At 36.4% G+C, this 26,478-nt stretch overlaps 1 protein-coding gene across 3 annotated transcripts in view; it reads left to right on the forward strand.

The window, feature by feature from the left end:
* Nucleotides 1–26,478, forward strand: part of LOC132699708 (uncharacterized) — a 43,787-nt gene that overhangs the window by 13,610 nt on the left and 3,699 nt on the right. Inside the window, exons 1-14 of one of the 3 annotated variants that reach the window (XM_060666559.1) lie at nt 5,298–5,389; nt 14,963–15,146; nt 15,210–15,392; nt 15,461–15,571; nt 16,536–16,720; nt 17,200–17,345; nt 17,403–17,588; nt 17,641–17,792; nt 18,942–19,049; nt 19,117–19,279; nt 21,976–22,314; nt 22,997–23,145; nt 24,917–25,141; nt 25,970–26,166. In XM_060666559.1, the coding sequence (XP_060522542.1) occupies nt 5,337–5,389; nt 14,963–15,146; nt 15,210–15,392; nt 15,461–15,571; nt 16,536–16,720; nt 17,200–17,345; nt 17,403–17,588; nt 17,641–17,792; nt 18,942–19,049; nt 19,117–19,279; nt 21,976–22,314; nt 22,997–23,145; nt 24,917–25,141; nt 25,970–26,166 (2,381 nt within the window). In that variant the 5' untranslated portion in view covers nt 5,298–5,336. Of the gene's footprint in view, nt 1–5,297; nt 5,390–14,962; nt 15,147–15,209; nt 15,393–15,460; nt 15,572–16,535; nt 16,721–17,199; nt 17,346–17,402; nt 17,589–17,640; nt 17,793–18,941; nt 19,050–19,116; nt 19,280–21,975; nt 22,315–22,996; nt 23,146–24,916; nt 25,142–25,969; nt 26,167–26,478 lie in introns of those variants that run through there. The other 2 variants (XM_060666557.1, XM_060666558.1) reach the window with 2 other exon arrangements.

Raw genomic sequence — 26,478 nt, forward strand, 5'->3', positions numbered from 1 at the left:
ATATTTTGCATAATTCGCACACGATTCAACACGAATGATTACTAATAAACTAAAACTAAGTAGCATACCAAACCAAAGAATATTAAACACAGGTAGGTATAAAATTATTTTCTATTACGGACCAAAATTTACCTGAATTTAAATTCCGTAACTTTAGGTAATAATCTTGTTGCATTGTATGTTAATGACCACCGTCGGATAATCCCATTCAAAAGCAGTTGGTCTATGAACAGACCATACCGATAAGACATAAACATGGGCATAAAAATACTTGCCTTCATCAAAAACGGAGAATTATGAATTTCCTCGATTATTTGTTGGTTTATTTCTATTCGATTTATTTGTTTATGATTTGTTTCAACTGCCTTGGAATATTGGTCCTATTGTGCTCCGCGTTCGCTCATTCGGACTTGGGCCGCCGCTGACGAGGAAACGCAATTATTTTTTTAATAGGAAGTTACGTGCGTGAAGAAAGCGTTGATATGTGTTTATGTGAAGCACGAATGTTATGTCTTAAAATCCGGTTAGGTTTGATTATTAAACACGGTCCAAATAGTGTCGCTTATTACGCGTTTTAGAACAAAAATTAAATACGAAAATTGTAGATGACACTAAAAGAAACGATTTAAATGTATTTTCGAATATACTGGGCGATTCATAAATATAAGAAATCGCAAAATTAAAGTACGCACAATTACGAAAGTCACCTTAATTTTTGAACACACCTCGTATACCGAGTGCCAACTATTTTATATAGTGGCACAAAGATTGATCTCATACTTGTCTTGAAATTAGTTCGAATTGTTTATACAGGGTGAATCAGTATGAAAAATATAAATTATATAATAATAATTTCTACTAATGCTCTTTCAATTTTATTAAGCACCACTTTTCTCGAGGTACACGCTTTTTTACGAACAAATCTCCCAAAAATTGTCAAATCTTTAGAAATTAGCGCCAAAAGACAAAAAAAATATTAGTTTTTCAATCTATTTATTTATTTATAAACAAGGTTTTTTCCACATATTGATGAGTCACCCTGTATATTTGAAACTTGGTTTTTGCTTGATGAAAATGCGCGTTTAAATCCAATTGGTTCATTCCCATAGTTTCCAAAAAATTAATTTTTTTGTTTTTAGATTCGTTATGTAAAATATCCAAATATTATCAAACCTGTGCATAGTTAGAATCCCAACTTTTATTTTTATACGCCCTTTTATGTTTATGTTATGTTATGTTATGTTTCTGAAATGTTCTACCTGTGTGTCCGGTATAAATTTTGGGACAAGATCGACATTTCAACTTGTAGACTCCGGATTTTTCAGTTTTTCGTCATTTAGTTTTATTGTTAAGACCGGATTTAGATAGACGCTTCGAAATTCAGTGTTAATCTATGTATTTTTTTGTATTATAAATTTTGGGTTAATATGAGATAGATAGAGTTCAGAGTTATTTGAAACTGTTTTATAACATTTAATCCTTTTTTCAAAATTGACTGTGAAAAATTATATTAAAATATTAAGTACTCTGTCGACAAAAGAATAAATTTTGTGATTTGGGTTTATTATGTGTCACTGTGTCCGCGTGTGAGGGTTTACGGTAAATGGAAAAGTCCAATTTGTTCTGCAATTTAGGTATAATTAAATACAGAAATTTTAAAGAGTTGTCTAGTTTCGTCTCTGGTAATTTTTATACGGTTTTGTATGGAATTAGTATGATTCAAAAAGGACTGTAATTGACTTTCAGTTCAGTCTATCTGCTATATTACGGCGTACGGCATAGTTTAAGAAAAAAATTGTTTTCTCGAAAACCATTTACTTTATTTGGAAAAAATCCCCAAGGCTATGACATCTAGTTCCGGGATTTTTTGGATTATATACAGGGTTTCTCGGTTACGAGAAAAAGTCTATCGAGAGTGAGTTTCAGGTTTCGCCTATTATACAGGGTGCGCGAGATATTTGAAAAAATATTATTTTAAATCGCAATTACCAGTACAAATTTTAGTATCTACCAAAGATTGTCGTTACTTAGAAGACTGCGAAGTGCAGACGCTTTGCACAGCTACGGTTTTTCAAAATCGATGTGTTGTATAATAACAAATAACATTGTGGTCCCTCGGGTTTTCGAAAACGTAGTGGCTGAACTGCGGTAACAGTAAAACAAGCATAAGCAACATCTACGTATCTATACTAAGATTGAGGGTGATTTTTATTTCGAATTTGTCCATCCGTGAATCAATACGTGAAAAGAAAAAAAATAATATATATATATATATATATATATATATATATATATATATATATATATATATATATATATATATATATATATATATATATATATATATATATATATATATATATATATATATACAGTGTGTCCAAGATAAGGATGCACAGCATGGGGATCTCGGAAACTATAAGAGATACAGTGTCGGTTAAATTAGACAAAAGTTGCGCATTTTGATACCGAACAAGATCCCGTTTTACAAATTTGAAAATTCCAAGCCGTTCCGGAAATATCCGAGAAAAACCGAAATATTGCGATTTCGTTTTTATTATTTTTTAAAGCTATTTGAAAAGATATGAAAAAACGGAAAACACTTTTCCATTGGCACTTTTTAATCTCTCCAAATTGACGTTAACAAATTTTCATTACAGCGTTTCGATTCCATGGAACCACCATCAACTTTGATTTTTCTTATGGGACGGAAAAAAAGTACACACAGTATTAGGTTGTGCTTTTCATTGCGAATTCAACGATGTACGCTACAATACGGTTACTTATGTTTTTATCCAGAAAAATGGATTTTTAATACATTTCAGCATTTAAATGGAGTAGGCCATGACAAAATGACATCCAGTCAATTTCAATGACACATTAATGTTATTTGTCTTTGTTATCAGTCGATCATAAGTTTATTCCTTTAGTTATTGTTTTTGTATTTTTATTGTTGTTGTCTTTTTCTAATTTATTTTGTTCTACAATGGAGGGAGGTAATTTTACAAACGAAGAAAAATGTGATATGCTGTCTTGCTACATCTGATGCCAAAGAAATTGTGTGGAAGCCGAGCGTAGGTATTCTAACAAATACCCAGAGCGGAGACAACCTGACAAGAGTATTTTTCGGCGTTTGTTATTTAATCTGAAAGAATATGGATCATTTAAGAAGCCTGCATTATCCCGACAAAAACCTTCCAATGAAGAAAACCAATACATTGTTCTACAATCTGTTATCGAAAATCCACAAACTTCTACCAGAGAAATTGAAGACCAGAATGGGGTAGCTAAATCTACAGCTCAGTTTATTTTAAGGAAAAATGAATTTAAGCCTTACAAATTCAGAATATGTCAAGGATTAAAACCGGGTGACGACGAACGACGTAGACATTTTTGTGAGTGGTATACCAGGATGTGTGATGAGAGTTTTAATTTTCCATATAAAGTGATTTGGTCTGATGAAAGTATGGTGACCAATAACGGTATTTATAACAGGCGCAATACACACTATTGGTCGCAACAAAATCCACGTGTTAATAGACTATCCAGACATCAAGTTCGCTTTGGGTTTAATATTTGGTGTGGGATTTTTGGTAGCAAGATTATAGGCCCTATTTTCTATAATAATTCCTTAACTTCCGAGCGGTACCTTGACATCTTGAGGCACGATTTAGAAGATGCCTTAGATGATTTACCGCTAGGCGCTGTGCAAGGCTGCTGGTTCCAACAAGATGGTGCCCCAGCCCATAACTCCAGAGAAGTTCGCCAATATTTAACTGAACGGTTTGATGGAAAATACATTGGGACTTACAGTGAAACACCTTGGCCTCCAAGGTCCCCGGACTTAACTCCCTTGGACTTTTTCTTATGGGGCTACATAAAAAATGAGGTATTCAAAGAATGTTTTGACAACGAGGAACAATTACGTCAATCAGTACGAGCAGCGTTTAATAAAATTACTCCTGAAATGTTAAGTCGTGTTTTGGAGTCTACCGTGAGACGGGCGTACTTATGCCTAGAAAATGAAGGTCATTTATTCGAACATTTGTTATAGAATTTGTTTTTCATTAACTTGTTGGATTTAGTTGTTATGTTAAATGAACAGTTAATAAAATACTAGAAATGTATTAAAAAGCCATTTTTCTGGATAAAAACATAAGTAACCGTATTGTATCGTACATCGTTGAATTCGCAATGAAAAGCACAACCTAATACTGTGTGTACTTTTTTTCCGTCCCATAAGAAAAATCAAAGTTGATGGTGGTTCCATGGAATCGAAACGCTGTGATGAAAATTTGTTAACGTCAATTTGGAGAGATTAAAAAGTGCCAATGGAAAAGTGTTTTCCGTTTTTTCATATCTTTTTAAATAGCTTTAAAAAATAATAAAAACGAAATCGCAATATTTCGGTTTTTCTCGGATATTTCCGGAACGGCTTGGAATTTTCAAATTTGTAAAACGGGATCTTGTTCGGTATCAAAATGCGCAACTTTTGTCTAATTTAACCGACACTGTATATATATATATATATATATATATATATATATATATATATATATATATATATATATATATATATATATATATATATATATATATATATATATATATATATATCAGGTTAAACTATATTGTAAATGCTAAATGCGTCAATAAAATTTTAATTTAATTTAATTAATTAATCAAGAAACTGTCATCTTGAAACATACAACTTGCCGGATGTTGAGAGAAGCAGAGGCCCAGAAAGAAAAAGACCGTCTTGACTGAAAGACCTACAACAGTCGACCGATACTCTGCTTAGGGCAGCGGTAAATAAAATATTGATGGCCGCAGATATGGCACATCAAGAAGGAGAAGAAGAAAACTTTTGTGTTTAAAATTTAAAAAACGAGACATATCACTTTGACACTCTGTCATAACGCAGTGAAAATATCTATGCGTTTTACGGGACATTTGATAAGTGAAATCGCCATTAGTGAGGCTAAGCGACCGCACGGTCATCAATTTTGCGAATCCGCGGCCGTCCAACTCGGCCGATGGTTCCGTCTTCCTCTTACCTCTTCCACCGGAGTGGAAGAAACCGTAGCGCCACTAGGTGAAGCGGCCGCCTTACCGTACGGTACTTAGTCCATGTGCCGTTTTGCTCGGCGAAATTATCCAACGAAATCCGCGAGCATTTTCGTTTTACGTATCCGCAGATAATACAATCAAGGTTGTCTGGTTTGTTTTTTTTTTTAGAAACGTTCTCTCGCGTGAACGTGTGAAATGAACGTTAGAGCTAGTCGCGATAGTGCTAGTACAGTGGCGGTGTCGTTTGTGCAGAAACTTTGCTCGCTATGGCCAGCGCTAAAAGCAGCAGACGCAAACGGAGGTGCTCTTTCACCATAAGGTAGTTTTTCTTGTATAGTCTGTCTCAATCTTCAGTCTTATTGAGTAAAGCGAGAAGGTGGGTCAGGTATATCCGTTTCTTTCTAATATATATAAGTTCGTCATCAATCAGCTTTTTATTTCTAAAATAAGCCGCCTCGCGGTTTGTTGTATTAAAGGGACGTATTGTTTTTCTATCTTGCTCCTGCTCACCACTATGTAACTTTACCCTGTACAAAGGGCCTTTCAAGTCTCGCCGAACTTCAAAGTTACGGAAAACTTTGTTGAATATAAAAATTTGTACAAATAATAGCGTTGTCGAGTGATTTTTTCACAAATATCTCGCGCACCCTGTATAACTGACGAAACCTGAAACTATCTTTCGACACAGTGTACGACACTGTTCAAATCAAATTATCGCATCTTTAGCAGTTATTCGTTCATCCCCAATTTACCCACAAAAACGGAAATTTTTAGGATGTTTTAGATTTTTTTGCCCATGAACGACACACCCTGTATATGATTCAAACAGTCTTCGAAATAGAGGTTATAGCCCTGGATCTCCCACGTTTTCTGGTATATGATTTTTTTGAATACCTTAACTAACCAAACCGTAACTACGGCTCATAATTTACTCTGGAAGGGGACAATTTTCAGGGTCTTTTAGATTTTTGTGCATAACTGAAAAATCCTGTATATAATCAAAAAAACGCTGGAAATAAAAGTTCTTCCCCGTCTGCTGGTTAAAGAATTTTGCCGATGGGAATAATGGTTTTGGAGAAAAAAAATTTTCTTTAGAAACCAAAATAACCCCAAAAAAAATTTTCAAAAATTTTTAGAAAATCCTTTGCGTCACTTGATGGTACTTCTGCGTGGCTGCTAAATCTGAAATCGGTAAAGTCTGTTCATAGATATAAGAAAGTGACTAACTGATACGAATTAAGGAAAGACCCGGGCAAGCTGTAATAATGAAATATGGCCGAACAGGTCCGTACTTTGCTTAGAATTTAATTATTTGGGGTTTTGTTAGAAAAGTAACTAAAGAATATTTACTTATTTATGTATGTATTTATGTTTAAATTTTTATTACCTACTTAAATTACTTAAAATTATTCACATAATATATCACTATCGCTATCATCGCCTGTTCTAATTATTATTTGTTCTACATTATTTTCAATATGGATATACGATTGTTCTGCTTTTTCTATATATTTAACAGAATTTGCCCAACTTTGTGGAGGGATGTTAAAAACTTCGGTTTCTATAAGTTTGAGGACATTGGAGTTAACACGGGGAAAAACATGTTCAATGGGATTAAATATACAGACTTAAAACTGTATGCCCTAGATTTTTTGCATAATTATTACAGGCGTATTGCTTTTGTAGGTTCAAGCTTTGTAGAACTTCAATTAATTGCTTTTTGGTATAATCTTCGTGAAAATATATGTCGTTCAAATACATGTAGTTTTGGATTGTTGCTCTTGTGTCACATGAGGAAGGGGTTCCAGTCAACTGTCTACTGTGATAACTTGCATTGTCCATTACAATTACGCTATTAGGAGGAATGTTTGGAAGTAGTTTGTTTTTAAACCAACTTTCAAATACATCAGCGGTGGTGTCTTCATGATAATCCAGAGAAGAATCTTTAATATTTTTCGCAGACAGACAAAGTCCATTTGGAATCCAACCATCTTTAGAGCCAGCATGCAAAATAGTTATTCTTTTACCTCCTCTTGATGGCGCGTTTGTTTTACACTTATCAGTTGAGTCAACCCAACCCTTTTCCGGGGTATCATAAGTGTCGAACCAGGTTTCATCCAAGTAAATAATTGGCATTTGTTGTTCTCTGTAAATCCTAAATTTTTCTAGATATTCCAGTGGCCATTTCCGAATTCTAAAAGAATCCATTAAAACTTGCCTTTTGTCAATTTTTTTAGATCTAAAACCCATGTGTTGAATACACTTCCATAAGGTAGTTCTGCCACATTTAACACCGGTTTCATCTTTTTCAAGCCTCCTCATTAAGATATCTAATGTAGGCACGCTTTGTTCCTCGTATAACTGGTAAATTTTACGGCGTATTATATCTTGATCACTTTCACCTACACTCGAGAAAATGACGGCATCGCTTCTTTTTTTCCTCGCTGAAATGGGATTATTCACAATTTTCCGTACAGTTGATGCTGGAATTTTCGTCAATGTGGCCGTTTCTTCTAAAGATGCTTGCTTGCTGGCACCACGTTCAATGAGAGTCAAATAAAACATTGTTTATAACTTCTTTAGTCTCAGTAGAACAGCGTTTTCTACATTTGGGCGGGAGCATCTCTTGAGATACACTAGACTCGCATATATTTTGCATAATTCGCACACGATCCAACACACGCTGAATTACACACGAAATAAGAATGATTACTAATAAACTTAAACTAAGTAGTATACCAAACCGAAGAATATTAAACACAGGTAGGTATAAAATTATTTTCTATTACGGACCACAAACACCACACACAAACTTTAGGTAATAATCTTGTTGCATTGTATATTAACGGCCACCCTTGGATAATCCCATTCACAAGCAATTGGTCACTTTCTCATATCTATGAACAGACCATAGCTGCAAAATTTGTTACGTTTTATAATATTGCACGGTATATTGCGAACATCCTGTGCAATCCGTAAAAACCTTAAATGCAAAAGTCTTAGCTGGCTACACGAGATATATTTTGGTGTGAAACAAATTGACTTCTGAACCGCAGTCTTCTAGCTATGGTAAATTTTCATTAAAAGCGAAACCCCATTTTCAGTTTTTTGCGAATACCCTGTACATTTTTAAAACTGAAACTGAAATCCAGGAATATTCGTTAGAAACTGATAATTATCTACAAAAAAACGCAACTTTTGGAAGTAATATGCAATTAAAAAAGAGTGTGTAAACGACAGTTTGACTGAATAGGCTGGGCATTATAAAAATCCACAACATAATTCCTATTATAGTTAATCTCAATAACGACACAACTAGATTTAGACATTCAGAAAAAAATTTAATTATGCATAGCTATGTCACTGTTTTTTCTTAGTGTAATTTAATATACTCACTTAAATAAACAATTAATTTTTGATATTACCAAAACCTTCGGGAGTCTGTCCCTAATGTTTGTATTGAGTTTCATCACCGTCAGGAGGTAACTTCCATAGTGAAGATTTTATTTTAAGGCGGGCAAATCGTTATTTTTTAAATTTCGTCTTGGTAAGCGCGGCTTCCCTCGCAAACGACCTTAGGCCTTCAATTAATGGCCGTTTCGAATGCTTATTACGAATTAATTATTTTCAATGAAATATTATAATAAAAGCAATGACAAGTCGCGTTTCACGCTCCGGCGGCTAAGTATGGCCGTTTTTCGAGATAAAAGTTTTCCCTTTCGCTCGTCGTCGATCAAAATCCGATGCCGAGCTTAATGTCATTTCTGCGTTCGAATGCGATCCGTTTGTGTGTGAAAGTGAGCAAACGAAGTAATGCGATCATTTAATTTCTAGAAAAAATGGGCTGATAATAATAATAATAATCGTTTCTAATGGTTTACATTGGAAAGGCAAACAAAACTAGTTCTGGCCCAGTAAGATATTAGTTGTTTTCTCCGTCTTCTGTTACTTCGTTTTTAGAATTGATATTCTCAGAGAAGGAAATTCGTCAATCTCTTTGACTTAAATTCAAAAATTTGGTCCTTGAAACCATTTTATTTATAACGTATGTGTATGATGTAGACTGTCATTTAAAATTTAAAAAGGCAACTTTATAGGTCACGTGTACAGAGTCATCTTTCATTTTCATTACAAAAGTAACAAAATAATCTATCGTAAGACATTCAAAAGGGCGGAATTTATTTAGACAATGTAGATCATAAATAGTAATTGAGATGGTGCCAAATCTTGAAATACCATAGATAAACTAGGTCGTGTATTCCACCAGTGTTTTGGAGCTATATCTCGTAGCTTAGAATAAATATTGGGTTAAATCTTTTAATAACATTATAAGTGGTTAAGTACGATACTTTTGACGGGCTTTCATAAGGGTATGCGTTTTATTTGACGTTTGCAAAACTTGTCACAGATTATTCACAGTATCGCGAGCTTTTTGCAAGTCCGTGCTTCTGTACATTTCCTGCCTCCCAAGCGTGAATCAATTTCCTTGCATTTTCTGTCCCGCATCTCATTTTTGGCTGTTGCTATTAATGCCCGAGTTTTTCTTTTCTGGTAGGTTTTCTTTTTTCCAGTTACTGCCAATTCGACCTATTCATTCCATTAGATTTTATTCCTGTGTTTCCTTGTTACTTTTGAGAATCGATGAAATCGAATTTTTCTAAAGTATCTTCGCTCGCATACAAATTTAATATCCCGGTAACGGTAGGCCCTATGGGATAGCCGTTGGCACAGAAATGATCGCCGTCGAAAAAAAAAATTTTTTTGTATGTCCGTTCTCTCGTCTTTTGGTTTTTCCTGAATAACTATCGAACCGTTGGAGCTACAACATTGAAACTTGTCTCCTTTTTTTAACACTCCACGAGGCACATAAGCTTATAAGAAATGGCCCCGATCCGACGCCGGTTTCCATCTTTTTTTCGCGATCTTCGACTGCTTTTTGGACCTTGCTACGAAACACGATAAATGTCTGAAATTTGAAGCAATCGACTTCATATTCGGCACATATATGCAGCTTTGCACCGTGACGGAAATTATTGAAAATGGGGGGGCTGGGGCGTAGGGAAGTATTCTAAAAAAATAAAAAATCTCGCGTGCAAGGGTCTACAAAAAACATAAATTTTCAAAAACTGTTTACGAGACCAAAAAAATTCTTGAACGAGGAGACGCAGAAGATACGGCTCCATAAACTTTTAATCTTGACAATTTTTCAAAAATATACAGGGTGCGCCGCAAATTCAAAAAAACTGAAAAATGGGTCCCCCTATTATTAAAAACTGTTTATAACTGAAAGACTATGGTTTAGATCTCACTTTCTTTTATATTGCCATATAGCCCGCATAGACAGCAAAAACTTTTGTATTTAAGGTTTTCACCTATTGTACAGGGTGTCCCCGATATTCCGTCCTGAATGAGAAATGTGTTAAGTGTTCTAAATTTGCAGATATCAACTTCAAATTTATCAAAGAAGTAAAAGTCCGTGTCCACATCTAAATGGTAGAAATTGAGTGCAATCATATTTTTCCAAGTATTTAAAAAAAAAAAATTGATAATTTTAGCTTCCAGAAAAATACATTTTCCTCCATAATCGTTAACCCGATCTGCAAAATTCTTTAGCCATCAGACATGGAAGATCCAGTGCAATAACCTCTATTTTAGGCATTTTTCCGATTACATGCAGGATTTTAGAAAATTGTTCTTTTACAGAGTAAATTATCAGCCGCAAATCAAAAATCGTAAAAAATACGGCTAATAGGTTCAAACAATGTCATAGGCCTCCTCGAGAGCTACAGTTTTTGTATTTGCGGTTTTCGTCTATCACATACTGAAATTGTTATTTCGGGGGCTGTCAAGACGCGATGACGTCATTGATTAATACGGCGCACTGCATGGTTTCAGAGAAAACTTATTTTCTCGAAAACCATTTACTATATTCAAAAAATTCTTTGACCCGGTAACGTGGAAGATCCAGGGCTATAACCTCTACTTCGAACAATGATTGTATCATATACAGTATTAACGGAAAACGAAAAGAATATATTTAATTTTAAGAGAATAAGCAGATGAAATTCCGTACGTCCGCGAGTCTTGCGTTGACGTTTGTCAGTTCGGATGGTCGCTTCAGTATGCAAAACTTCTTTAGTCATTGACTAAAGTGGCGTTTATCATTAACAAATAAGCTTTGTTGTTACTATTATATCCCGTAATATTTATAAACTCGAACCGCGTCAGGCGAATATACCGAAAGAGAAAGTCTATAAACATAAATTTAGACTGAAAACCACACCACACGATCCGTCCGGAACAGCTGGCGAATTGTTCCTCGTACCGACGATTTTTATTTGATTTTAGTGAAATTACGTGCGCCCGTTCACAAAATCGGAAAGTAGAATAAGCACACGCGTTAATTACATTTGAAATTGCTCCTCCGCTAACGTAGTTGTTGGTTTTCTACGCGCCGTTAATTTTTTTAATAAGCCAGACCGGTATATTAATAACCGTATTAAACGGTGGAAAGTTTGACGTATTAAAGGCGCGTGGCGCGCCCTCTATTGTGACCCCGTTCAATTAGAAGTGCGTATCGTCGATGATAAAGGCGGATGCGCCAGGCACTTAATTTTACAGAAGAGGGTTTTAATGCAAAATAGGTCCGATTGTTAACACGATAGGGTTTTAAATTATTTAATAATTATCTTATCAGACGCATTTTACGAATTTGAGTTATGGGTTGTCGCCCCTACACAGTACCAAATGAAGGTTCGCCTATTGGTCCAGTTTTTTCTAGCGATATGATATATTGAACGTTCGAAAAGTTCCTTTATACAAACAATCCGCAGTGAAATAAAAACTTAAATCTCAGATAAATTAACTGCGCACCCTGTATAAAGTGTTTTTTACGTCTCTCCAAACTTCACTGGTAATTGCGATTTTAAACGATATTTTTTTAAATATCTCGCGCACCCTGTATGGTAGACGAAAACTGAAAATCTCTCTGGACCCGGTTTACGATAAATGTTCAAACAAAATTATCCCATACGTAATGGTTTTTCATTTATCGCCAATAATTTATTCACGAAAACAGTTTTTGTTAGGATCTTTTAGATTTTTTGTAAGTTAACGACGCACCCTGTATATAATAAAAAAATGTTCGAAATAGAGGTTATAGCCCTAGATCTCTCACTGTTCCAGGTATATGAATTTTTCCAACAGAGTAAATGGTTTTCGAGAAAATACTTGTTTCCTGAAACTATGCAGTAGGTCGTAATAGAAAATGACGTCATAGGGTCTATATTGCCAAACTAACCAAATTTTAACCTTCAAAAACAAAAGTCATATCATCATACTTTCGACAAAAATCTTTATTTATTTTTTTTTCATTCATTTATGAACTCCAACCGTAAGAAGAATATACATATAAGCACAATAACAAACGAAAGTGAGGTTAGGCTACTATTTATTTTTCTTTTAATGAATTAGGAAATAGTAACTTATATTTTTAAATGAATAATAAATTAAATACTTACATTAAAATGGTAAGCGTGGCTTTTTAATGAAATACTTTTCATTGTTTTTCGTGAAAACTCAAATGTTAGACTGGCAGCCGTCAACGCGAAAACCTCGTGACGTCACAACGGCTGACATATCCATATGACGTTTTTAGCGGGAAATTTTCCAATATTAATTATTTATCAGGGCGCTAATGTTTCTCTTATAGCAAAAATATCTCGAGGGGATACTTTTTAAGTCTTGTTAAGTTTTTAAGTTTTAAGCTTTCTTCTCGCGAGCCGCCACTGAATAACGGTCGCAGTTTTCCAGTAGCCCTGCAGTGCATTTTTCTTAATCTACTTGCGCGCGGCGCAATCGGAATTCCGCGAAAATGCCCCAATAATTTGTTTAATGACGATCCGACAACGTTGCATATCGATTTGAGGTTTAGTTACGCGGGTTTTGCGTTTTGGTCTTATTTCAAATCGCGATTAACGAGTAAAAGCTGTAAATTATATCGGTGAAAGGGAATGATAATTTGCATGTGTTCGCTGTCTAGCAGGCGGCGTAACCGAGCGTCAGCCTTCGATATATCTCGAATAAAGAAAACACTGATTGTCTTGTAAAATTAGCGTTGTTTCAAGTCAATATATAAGTGTAATAGTAGTATGGAACAATAGAAAGTCATTAAAAGTAAGAATAAAAAGAATGACATTGAAAATCAAATTGTTTGAGAAGTTAGCAGTTTCAACTTGAAATATTTTTTAAAGAATTTAATTGAATGTGAAGCGTTACAAGAAAATGATCTGCGGAGCAAAAATAAACGATATCGTGGCAGTGAGAGTCCGTAGGGGTGCCTTAAAGCCACTGATTTCACATTACGAGACTGTAATTTTGCTCGTAAGTAGGACGGATTGGATGTGCTAATCAATTTTTAGCCAGCTAAGTTCCTGCATTTTTCAAAAAAACTTCACGATTCTAATTCCTCGTCTCTACGGATTCCAAAAGATTCACAAACCAGGATTACCCCTTCGACCTATTGTCAGCACCATTGGTTAGTTTCCGTGAACTGAAATCAAGGACAGTTCTATGCCTGTGTAAATGGCGCAAAACCAAATAAGACTTTTTCACCAACAAAGATACATATTCCACGAATCTAAGTCTACAATCAACCAAGGTTTTTGTTACAATTCACCGATAATTAATAAATACATTTTGGGATACTCGTTCTATATTAGGTTTACGAGAAAAGAACATTACACTGCATTTTTTCACATTAAGTTGAAGATAATGCCTAGAAGAATATAGAAATAAGTTATGCAAATCCAAATCGATATAAATTGAAGCAATATCAAATAATTTAGGATCGAAGGAGTAAACTAGCTGAGTGTCATCAGCAAATGAATGCATATTCAAATATTCGATGGATGTATAAATGTCAGAAATATAAATTAAGAGTAATATAGGTCCAAGGATGGAACCTTGGGGTACACCTGATGAGCCAGGGAGAAATTGAGAACTTACATTGTTATCCGTTAATTTGAAACAGCTTCTTCAATTTATGAAGTTCTTACAGTTAAGCGATTATTTGCCTCCACCCCCCCCCCCCCAAGCACCTGTTTCGGTCCCCTTTTATGTGCATTTGAAAATGTTCGCATATCTGGTATGACTCTATTAAGAATACCTAAAATAATAAATAATTAATAATAATACTGCTCGAAGGGCTGAATTTAAAAACTGATGTCAAACAACTGTCAAACAACCGCTTTGACAACAGAATTAATAATTCTTACAGACACAGCCACTACAATTGATAAGAAATCATTATAAGATTTCAAAAATACCCCCCAGGGTTGAAGTTCTTCTTATGCGTTCTCATTAGCAGATGGATAATTACTTACTTTAGCGAAAAATCGAATTAAAAAAAATCAAGAAATTAAAATTCTTTAGCAATCGTTGCAGATGGCGAAAACAATTTTTATTTTAAGAGAAATCGGTGACGGTACTGATGTATTTTTAAAAAATTGTTGAATTGTGATATTATAAATATTAAAAAAATATATTTTATTTTTGAAAACTTTATCACGTTGTATCTCAAAAGTTCAGACATTTAGGACATACGTTCATGTGAAGTTTTCTTTTTAAAGTAGACTCAAAAATCGCCTTCTTAATTATTGATATTCAATTAGAAGACACCCTGTATAGCTACTAGAAATACAGAGGTCCCTGCCGGTACAGGAACTCACGTAATAAGACATGGCGGCATTCACTAAACAAGATGGCCGCTGACAGATGGTCGTTTTCTGAGAATATCTCGAAAATGAAGACGTATAAGACATGTGTTTTTATGAAGTTTTCTTTTTAAAAAGGACTCAAAAATCGCTCCCTGCAAATGTTTTATTTTTCGCAGCGCCAACACCCAGATGGACAACGACGTCACCCCGGTTTATTTAGCGGCACAGGAAGGTCACCTGGACGTGCTCAAATTTTTGGTGACGGAAGCGGGCGGATCGTTGTACGTCCGCGCCAAAGATGGCATGGCGCCCATACACGCGGCCAGTCAAATGGGCTGTCTCAACTGCGTCAAGTGGATGGTAAACTAAAAAAAAAAAAAAAACTGACAGTGATTCGAATTTCAAGAGAAATATTCGTTGCAGATTCAAGACCAGGGGGTCGATCCTAATCTGAGGGACGGTGACGGCGCGACGCCGCTGCATTTCGCAGCTTCGCGGGGGCACCTGGAAACCGTCAGATGGCTACTCAGGCACGGCGCCAGGCTCTCGCTGGACAAGTACGGCAAGAGTCCGATAAACGACGCAGCTGAGAATCAACAAGTAGAGGTGGGAACCCACGTATTTTTTACAATCGCGACCTCGCTTCACCTACACATTGCCTATCTGTGTTGCAGTGCTTGAACGTGCTGGTTCAACATGGCACCACTCCGGACTACCAAGATTCGGAAAAAGAATCAGCAAAAAGCGGGTGTTCCTGCTGCAAGAAGGGAGAACGCGTCAAGAGGGTACCATGATTTTTATAATTAAATGCGCAAAAAGTAAATCTATACCATCCCCATGAACTTCTCCGCAGGCCTTTGGAAAAATGCTGAAAGTCTAAAATTGGGAATTGTTGTTATAGATTCACGCGAGTAGTATCTATGGCGAAAATGGATTATACATGGTGGTCACAAATGTACATCTAATGTAATTAAAAATAATCAATTTTTTTATGGGACGCCGTGTATTTAGTACTTTTATTGGGTTTAGGATGAAATTCTGTATCATTACAAATACATATAGGTTTCATTACAAAAACTTAGTTGCATTTTTTATTGATTTTATAATTGAATTTAAGTAATCAACGTTTACAACAAACTTTGAGGAAATCGACTATAACCTCCAAACTACCAATAATACCAATAATAGCACTTTATTTCCGGCAGGCATTATGGCCCAATTTCAGGAAACATTAAATCTAAATCATATGAAATATTTACAGGGAACGTAAAAATTAATCTTAAACAAAAAAAAAATAAATATACGGGGTGTGTTCAAAAAGTAAAGTGTCTTTTAAGTTGAAATCATACAGAATTAAATTTTAGAGAAAATAAAAGTGCTAAATACAGGGCGTTCCATTTAAAAAAAAAGTGTTTTTTAATTGGCAAACATTGTTGATGGTTATTTGTGACCACCCTGTATAATATATTTTCGCCGTAGACGGGTCAAAGCGTTAATGGATCCATAACAGAAATTACATTGTCCCCAAGACCAGTTGTTAGTTTTTCTCAAAAACCACTTAAATTAGAATTTTTAAAAATCTTCATGGCATCCTATTTGAAAAAATAATGTTGGGTACTGTGCTGTACATAAAAATACCATAAATAAAGTAGATAGTTAGGGTCACACCGTTTTCGTATTCGACTTTTTTCCTCGGCATCGTACTTATTGAGAGATAAGGTATAGGAGCATCCTAAATGTACCTGTAAGTTGGCAATTAATCAGGGAGGTAGCGTCGGCAGCGATTGCTCGCGATGCAAGCCGAAAATCGATGGGTTAAACGATACGGAACCATTTTATCTCCATCCACCGCTCAATAACAGCAGAAGCTTGGAACCGGCTCACGCCCCCGAAAACGGACTCTATATCAATCCGATGAACAAACACCGACACAGGTAATAACTCTTATTTATACGAAACCGTAACTTTTATAATAGCTTTTATAAGATTGTAAGAAAACAGGATTTGCACAAAAAGAAACTAATAAATATTCTACAGTTACTCTAAAACTACAATGTTTTTGAGGTTTGATATTTGAAATTTTTTTTTCTGAAAGATGTCACAAACTGTCACAAATCGGCAGCTTTTATGTGGCCCATCATAACATTAAACACCAGGCAGTAATATGCCAGTAATACTGCCAACTACGATTGCCATGTAAGATAAAAAAGTTGCATTGTATTGTATTGTAAGTCGGTTTTGATCGATCTGGTTCAGAAACGATGTCTTCCTGTTAAAACGCACCGGCACAACGTGAAAAATCGCGCTGGCTTCTATCGGCAACGAATATTATTAAAGACCTCGATAGATCGTTGGTCCTACTATAACTTCGACCCCTTACTTCCTGCCAAGTTCTGACCGGACAAGTTTGCAGCGCATCCAGTTGTTCGGAAACGAGCTCCAACGACAGCATCAACGGCGAGTCTTTCTACCTCCACAACCCCCAACAGGTCATCTATAACCGCGTGAAGGACTTATTCGACACCAACGGAAGGAGACAGTCCTTATCCGGACTTACCGGTGAGTCGGCGGCTCCGCTACCCTAACAATCCGAATTTGACCATATCCTCGTCTCAGTTAAGGTGGAAGTGCACTCTTCGTCCTCGGGGGCGGGCTCGGACGAAAACCTGTCCTCGTCCGATTTGTCCTCGGTCAAGTCCAACGAGCACGAACACGACTACGAGGACATTTACTTGGTGCGGGAGGAGTTCAAGAAGCGAGAACGCAACGAAGCGAACCGTAGGTCCAGATCTACAGACTCGGGTAAGCGGTTGACGGACGTTTCCATTACCGATCAATAACACCATTGGTTCAGGATCGCACAGTAGATCGGGTTCCGTCAGTTCGTCTAATTCGGGCGGCCACGTGACCGTGAAAAAATCGAACGAATTCCTGCCGAAGCCCCAGCGCATCGAGAAATTCGACAAGAAGGCAAACAATGCGGACCAGTCGAAAATTCGACTCGCCGTGAGTGGTTTTCGTTTATATTTTAACACCCGACAATCCCGTTCTTCATTTATTTTTAATACGTTTGCACGTTATTTGCCCTTCTCCTTGGGATCTTCCGAATCTTGCAATTATCCTTGATATCTTCATCCTTAATTCTGTCTATCCATGTCTTGCAGTCCCTTGAACATATCCCTGATACCTTCACTCGTAATTCTGATGTTTCTGCGTTATCTTCTGCTTATTTATTATTAATAGGTCTAAGGCCTATTTATTCCAGAACGTCCTTCTATTTCCTTCCTGGTCGACCACGACTTCTCTTTCCTAAAGAAACGTTATCGTAAATCTTCCTCATCAACCGAACTTCATTTAATTTTGATCTGTTTTCTCTTTTGGACCTTCTGAATATCGCAATTATCCCTGATATCTTCATTCTTAATTCTGTCCATCCTTATCTTGCAATCTCTTGCACGTATCCCTGATATCTTCACTCTTAATTCTGATTTTTTTTTAGTTTCAACTCATGTTATTTCTTCTTATTATTATTATTAACAGGTCCAAAACCTCTTTAATCCAAAACGTCCTGCTATTTCTTTCTTGGTCGAAGAAATGTTATCGCGAATTTTCCTCACCAATCGATCTTCATTTATCCTTAATCTGTTTGCACCTTACCTGTTCCTGCCTCCTTTGAACCTTCTGAATCTTGCACTTGTCTCTAATATCTTCATTATTAATTCTGTCCATGCTTACCTACGATTCTTCTCAGTGTTTTCACTTGGCAGACCTCAATCATATGTGATGTTTTTGTGCTGTAAGCTCTTGTTATCTCTTGTTATTAACAGGTCATACACTTCTTCAATCCAGAACGTTTTTGCACCTCTTTCTTCTCTTTTCTAAAGAAACGTTATCTTGAATTTTCCTCGCCAATCGATCTTCATTTATTCTTAACCCGTTTGCACCTTACCTGTTCCTGCCTCCTTTGGACCTTCTAAATCTTGCACTTATCCCCGATATCTTCATTATCCTAGTCAAAAAAGCGAAATTAGGTTCAAAATGAACTTTCATCGTAAGTAAAAATATACTAAAAATGTACTTACAAAAACCAATAGAGAAAAAAACCATGCAACTTTTCCAAAAAAAAACATACTCACTTTGAAATTTGGGTTGCAGGAAAACAACGGCGTACCCGCGGAAGACGAGCCGGACAAAACGACGTACAACCCCAGCCACACTCTTCCCGCCCCCCCTACACACAACAACAATAAAGCGCTGAAACGGGTGAGTTACAAAATATAAAAAAAACTCCTGGAGAAGCGGGCATTGACCCATTTAATGGCGACGTCAGGTCAGTTCGGTGCCGGTCGAAATCGGCCCTCCCCCGCCGCCGCCGCCCCCGCAACCCGACTTACCGGCGCAGAGGGCCCCCGAAATCGTCGAAGTAGTGGAGGAACCCACCCTGAAACCGTCGGATATCGTTAAGGGTATGTGCAGGAGCATGTCCGCCTTATGTAAGTAACACGGTATGGTCTATGTCAAAGTATATCGTTTTGGTGTTTGACGTATCTATCGTGGGTAAATACAGAAGTTTTTTTTTGCGTATTTTTTTAAAGCTTCTTTATAAATACTCAAACCTAATAGTTTTTCCAATATTTTAGTTTTCAAAAAAAGCCAAAAAACCAATAACGCCATCAATTTTCATGTTCGAAATTCGCGTTATTGTGCACCCTCTACAATAAAACCGTATTAGTAATAATAAGAAGCTTTTCCGAAATCCACGGTAATACCGTATGAGGGTTCTTTTTGGGGGCCAGTTAAAAGACAAGACGATATACTTTGCGACATACTATACCGGAGAGTCTAATTGTAAGAGAAAGGGGTTTAAAGTCACAGAAACTTGACTATAAGCACCAGAAATAGACAGGCATAGCCTTGGACAGTTTTTAGGCTACGGGAAAGGAAATTTGTGGCGGTTTTTAACGGTAATTCTACAAGGTGATTCAAAAAATGCTTCACTAAATTCTGGGGTTCATAGAATATTAAAAACTAACGTGAGTAACACGTGTCCGAAAACCCTTACATCAGAAGATACGGGGTGTTTTATTATCTCTGAAACAGTGTAAAATACCTGAATCAAATTTAGACCGCAAAATAGTTTTGATTGCATCATAGAAGTTCGCGCCGATTTAAACCTTTTTTTTGGGTGAATATTTTTAATTTTTCGGCAAAAATATTTTTAAATAGTTTTTCGAAAAAGGTAAGCTGCAAAGTTAAAAAAAATACTGGTTTTAGTATAATTCAATCTTTTAGCGAGTAATGCTGAATTAATTAATAGAATTGTATACGTGGGGGCGAACTCAGGGCATCATGATTGCCCGAGAGACATCTACAAAAATAAGAATACTATACAGTTTGAAAATACATTTTGTCAGCAGTAAATTTGTCCCAAACCGTTTCGGAAATAATAAGAAAAAATATATTTTGGGGAACCTTACTGAAGGAGCATGGGGATGGGCATTTTTAATGACCCTTTTTTATGTGACTTTTAAAAAACCGAATATCGTTTTCTTTTGTTCTTGTCAATGTCTTTTGCCCACTTTCAAGTTCCGGTATTCCTTCTGATCCTTGATACGATTTTAAGGAAAACACACTTCATATGAACAACTCTTTTGGCTACTTAAATTTGTATCTTCCAAAAAGGACGGTAAACGCACTTTTAATTTGACATTTTAATCGAGATAAGTGCAAAAGGAAACTTTTGCCTAGAAGTACCTGGGAAAAATATCAGTGGCGTACCACTTCTTCATAAATACGTCATACAATATTAACCAAAATTCTCTGAAATTTTTACCTATTTGGCTTTGGCTCTTTTAAAGTAGCTTGCTTCTTCGGTTATCGCACACCACAGAACAGGTAGATAAAATTGTAATAAAAACCTCGGTGTTATATTTGATTGTAGACTTAGATCACATTCAATTAAATTCTTCAAGAAATATTTCAGGTTGAAACTGCTAACTTCTCAAATAATTTGACTTTCAATGTTATTCTTTTTATTTTATTTATTATTATACTATATTTAATTTATCAATGTATTTATAAGTTCCTATTTAGTTTTCAATTTGAATATTTAAGGGGATAACTGTTGTAGCTTTTGCTCGCCTCTTCGCTACCGTAAATTTGTATATAACAATAAACAACAATAAAGGCAATTTATTATTATTATTGTAGCGTAATGGATTAATTGAGGCGTTGCATTGTCTGTTGTACCTTCGGAGAAATCATACCGAGCGTTTCCCCAACGAGTGCGCCATATGGGACCATAATTAAGTACGTCGGTTATAGTTTTCGCTAAATTGTCGTAAAAACCTTTATCGGTTGCCGTTTAAAATCGTTATCCGAGAGCAGATGTCCAACGGGCCAAGTTTCCGTTTTCGCGTTTCGATTCCGTTTCTCTTTAATTAAACTTTTTCGTTATAATTGGTCTAAATTCGCACGCACAACCATGCCGAATGCCATAAAAATATGCAGTCACAGTCCAGTTGTAGGCGCCCCTCCTCCGAGCCGTTTAGGTTTTCCGTTGGCTAATTAAACAGAATGGAGACTCTGTGGCGATTTTATTCTAGACGGAAATAGTCGCCCCCTCTGGATACGGATTCTCCGCCGCCACTGGCGCGGTCCGAATATCGTTATGCTTTTGCTTCTGGTACGATATCGCGAAGAATCAGTTTCGCGGATCGACTTGAACGAAAACCGTGTGGTCGTGTTTACTCGAGTGCCTGGCGATTTAATATACAAGGTGTTTCATTTTCCATGCATCCTCGTGCGATACTCGGTTATTATCCGAGATAATAAGATACGACTTGAAAAATGGTAACAGCTGTATATATATATATATATATATATATATATATATATATATATATATATATATATATATATATATATATATATATATATATATATATATATATATATATATATATATATATATATATATATATATATATATATATATATATATATATATATATATATATATATATATATATATATATATATATATATATATATATATATATATATATATATATATATATATATATTTTTTTTTTTTTTTTTTTTTTTTTTTTTTTTTTTTCACGTATTGATTCACGGATGGAAAAATGTGCTGACACTATATTCCGGGATATCATCCGTCTTTTTACAGCCTCTCGACGTCTAAACGCGTCCTGCTCCGACTTGACTTCGGTCACGCTAGCAGCTGAAGACGGTCCCGCGAGGTCTATCGTCGCCGCCCCCTGCAACCGCCAGCGCGTGCTGCCCTTCGTGCCGCCTAGCTTCCCGTCCGCTGACCCGAACCGCCTCATCAAACCCTCCGAGTATCTGAGGAGTATCAGCACGGAGAAACGTACCGAAACGACTTCCTTGGAACCGGCCTATCAGACCGCCATCCAAGCGGACGTCGAGGGGTCGGACAGGGCCGGGAAAAAAGACGATAGCGGTGGCGGTTCGGGACCGCCGCCGCCGCCCCTTCCCGAGTTTAATGGTAGAATTTAATGTTGTACGGGGCGCGTTCAAAAAGTAAGGTGACATTCGATCTTCGATATATATTTTTGTTATGTTGGTATACTTCGACCAGAAATATAGTGCTCTTCTGATTAACTTTGCCTACACGTAACATGACAAGCGCGATATAAGTACATGAAACGTGTAGCAGTCATATTTGTTCCGAAACTACTTAATTTTGAAGAAAAGGACCGTCGAAAGAGCATCGCTCAGGAGCTGTTAAACAGCGTCTTGATATGCTCAAAAAGGTCATAACTAGTGAACGTGAAGTTCGATCAAATGTCAAGGTTTTGCTTGCTGTTTTCTTTGATCATCGTGACGTAATACATCAAGAATTCTTACCACAAGGTGGTAGAGTATGATTCGTGCATCACGCTCACTCATCGTTGCTTGTTTCTAAATTTTGGCCAAAAACAAAACCACAATACCACCGAATATGGGCCACCGCGACTTTTTCCTGTTCCCAAAACTCAAGAAACCCATGAAAGAAAGGGGGCTATACCAGAAACTGCTTCGAAGATTGGAAAGAACATTTTCGCATCTGGGGGGGGGGGTTAGTTTGAAGTTTAATTTTGATGAATAAATAAATACTTTATGACAAAACTTACTTTTTGAACGCACCTCGTATCTCGCGAGCATTTTTCGTCAAAGGAAATGCGTAGGTGATTTGACGCAAACCGCCAACCACAAACCGAACGCGATGGAGCATCACCAAGCGGAACGGAGCAAAAAACAACCCCTATCCGCGATCAGCATCCAGGACCTCAACTCGGTACAACTGCGCAGGACCGACAAGATGGTCGCTTCCAAGGTAACGTCCCCACAAGCCACAACCATTGTTCCATTTCTATTCTACTAGTCCTTATACCCTATGAACAGACTTTATCAAAGTATAGTTGATGCAAACGAATGCAAATAGTTAAAGGAAAAGCCGTTCCTACCAGGTATCACTTTATACACGCCGAGTTAAATTAGGTGTTCATCAGTCGGTTAAATTAGTAGACTAGTAGCATTTTTTGCCGCTGATTGAAAACAGAAAAACAATTGAATGTAGGGTGAAAACAGGTAAAATACTGAGACACCATCTCTCTCCGTTTTATGACCGACCATGAGGCCGTTTTGGAATGAAAATTTCGGATGTTCTAAACCACTTAAGTTGTGAGTGGTGGCACAGTTTTCAAAAATAAAATATATTTTTTTAATATCTGTAATATCACTTCAGATATTTTAACAAAATTTGTTGTTGTTATGCAGAGAAGAGGTTTTAATTTTTTTAAGGGAAAACCACAGTACAGCGGATTGAAAAAAATCAAGAAATTAAAATTCTTTAGAAATTAACTTTAATTAAAAGCTATAAGATGCGGAGTTCCTCGGGGCTCAATTTTAGCTCCTGTTCTGTTTATTATTTTCCCAACAAAATTCATAGATATTTCGCCAGTATTGCAAAGGACAATCGTATGCTGATGACAAGCAGCTCCACAATGTTTTGGTACCCTCTCGGTTGCAGCTTCAGTGGCAAAATATCAACAGTGACCTTGAACGAATTGACAGAATTTCCACAGACCACGGTTTGTTTTTAAACCCAAAAAAATCTTCTGTAATGTTTTTTGGTCGGCCGGTGGATCTTGCTTTTGAAGTAAAAGCACTGCCACTTCAAAACGAGGCGAGACTTGTAAGCAAAGAGCTATTGGCCTTTTAAAGGGCCTTTTAAGGCATATTCTAACTCGAAATCTTAAAAAAACATTATGCGATGCCCTTGTTCTATCCGCGTTTGTCACTGTGATGTCGTATACGAGGTTAGCGCCAAAACTGCCCGGCCTGACATAGATGCAGCTCCAGTATCACGATAAAACTTTGTCTTGAGCGATCGACGTTTAAAGGTCAAGGAAATCTCAGAAATTACTAAGCTCTCTGATACAAGTGTTCGTCGAATCCTGCACGACCATTTAGGTATGCACGAGGTTAGTGCAAGATGGGTTCCTAAAAGCGTTTAAGGACCTGCCCCATTTCGTTCAGAATGCGACAATAAACTATTTTCCAAATAAACAAAAACGTGGTTAGTTATGAAATTTAAAAGAAGAAGAAGAAGAAGAATCAAACCACTGTGCACTGCTAGAATTCGTTAAAAATTTGGTTAGTTTTGGTTAGTTTTTATTATTATAATTATTAGGATTTATTATTTTAGTATTTTAGCCCCGAGGTTTTTCTTTATGTTATATAATTAAGTGGGTACTTAACGAAATTGTAAATATTAATTAAAACCATGGTGTGATATTATTATTATTATTATTACATTAAATTAAAATTAATTGTTAAATGATTGGAGATGGTAAGAATAATTTTTATATTCAGATAAATCAGTGGCGTAAAGTGGTATTGCAGATATTTAAAAAAAAGTATTTTTGCAAACTTTACCACCATGTATCTCAAAAGTTAAGACGTTTAGCACATATGTTTAGTTTTGGTTGATTTTGGTTTATGTTTATATGAAGTTTTCTTTCCAAAATGCACCCAAAAATGAGAAAACACTCTGAGTTATTATTATTGCAATTTCTACCAAGGAAAATAAACATTGTTCGCAGACGTTTTCTGCGCCGACGCGTAGCGTGAGCCTCCAGTGTTTGTCCTCGACCACCGAGTCGTTCATGGCTCAAAAAACGGACCTGATCGCCGAACTCAAAATGTCGAAGGACATTACGGGAATCAAGAAAATGAAAATCGAAAAGGCGAAGACGAACGAGGTCAAAGAGAAAGAACTTTACGTGGAGATCTCGAAGCAGTTCACTGCAGCGACGTTCGTCGAGAAGGTACGTTACCGGTACTCTAAGCAAAATTTTTGGTTGGTGGATGGTGTGTTTGGGTGTTTCAACTACAGTCCTTAACATCCATAACCTTATAAAATTTACCATAGAGACGGAACTAGATAACTATACCTTTTACATTTAAATTACAGAACGCATTAGATTCTTTCATTTACCATGAACCTTCATACACGGACGCAGTAATAATTAATAACTCAAATCGCCATCACACACAGAAAATGTTTACCGTTTCTTCTTTCTACTTCGTACGTATACCACTCCGCCACATTATAAAACAAATGCCTTTTATAACTAAAAAAAAAAGCAGTTGAGCACAATCAATATACCATTGCTTCCTTCCTTCCTTCTGTAAACTGGTATAATTGTTGTAAACTCGTATAATTTTTATACATGTCAACCTGGTTATGGTCACAACACCAAAACGCATTAATGAAAAGGCCAAAATGCAAAAAGAACATCTCGAAATCATCGCATCGGGGTTTTGGTGGTCTGTGGCGTCATTATTCTGCGGTTTTGTGAGGTTAGAATGCAAGTTCGGTTTTTGTTGCCTATCGGTTTTTTTCGCCTATCATCCTGTTGGCTTCTTCAGAGCTGGACTGAAACTGAGAAGCCAACGGGATGATTGGCGAAACGTTAGCTAGCCAACAAAAACCGACGCAGAAGGAATTGTAAAAAGTATTCTAGTAGTCTGTGGAAGTAGCACTGGTAGACATTTATTAAACAACCCTCCAATACGATAGTCAACACAATTTAACCAGTTTTATCTGTCGTTGGTTCAACAATTCCATGTCATTTGCTACGAACGGTTTACAGATTCCTGACAAAGACAACACGGGTAACCTAATTCCGGCTTGGAAACGGCAAATGTTGGCGAAGAAAGCCGCGGAAAAAGCTCGCAAAGAAATGGAAGACCAGTTACAGCGCGAAGCGGAAGAGAAGCGGCTGCAGTCGATACCACCGTGGAAGAGGCAACTGCTGGCCAAAAAAGAGGAGACGGAAAAGCAAATCAGGTAGGAGGGCCGAATGATCCTTGTACTCCCGGCCATAGAAATAAAGAAAAAGAAGAACACAGAAATTTGTCTTTCTACGCTACTTTTCATGATTACACATAAAACGACTTTAAAACTAGACTTTTTTCAAATTTTATCAATTCATTTTCAAAACACGGCTAGTAGCTACTACTAGACAAAAATAAAAATTTTAAAATCTTAATATACAGTGTGTCCAAGATAAGGATGCACAGCATGGGGATCTCGGAAACTATAAGAGATACAGTGTCGGTTAAATTAGACAAAAGTTGCGCATTTTGATACCGAACAAGA

This window comes from Cylas formicarius, unplaced genomic scaffold (genome assembly GCF_029955315.1).
Source record: "Cylas formicarius isolate icCylForm1 unplaced genomic scaffold, icCylForm1.1 PGA_scaffold_3__17_contigs__length_32017465, whole genome shotgun sequence".
In the NCBI taxonomy this organism is placed as follows: Eukaryota; Metazoa; Arthropoda; class Insecta; order Coleoptera; family Brentidae; genus Cylas; species Cylas formicarius.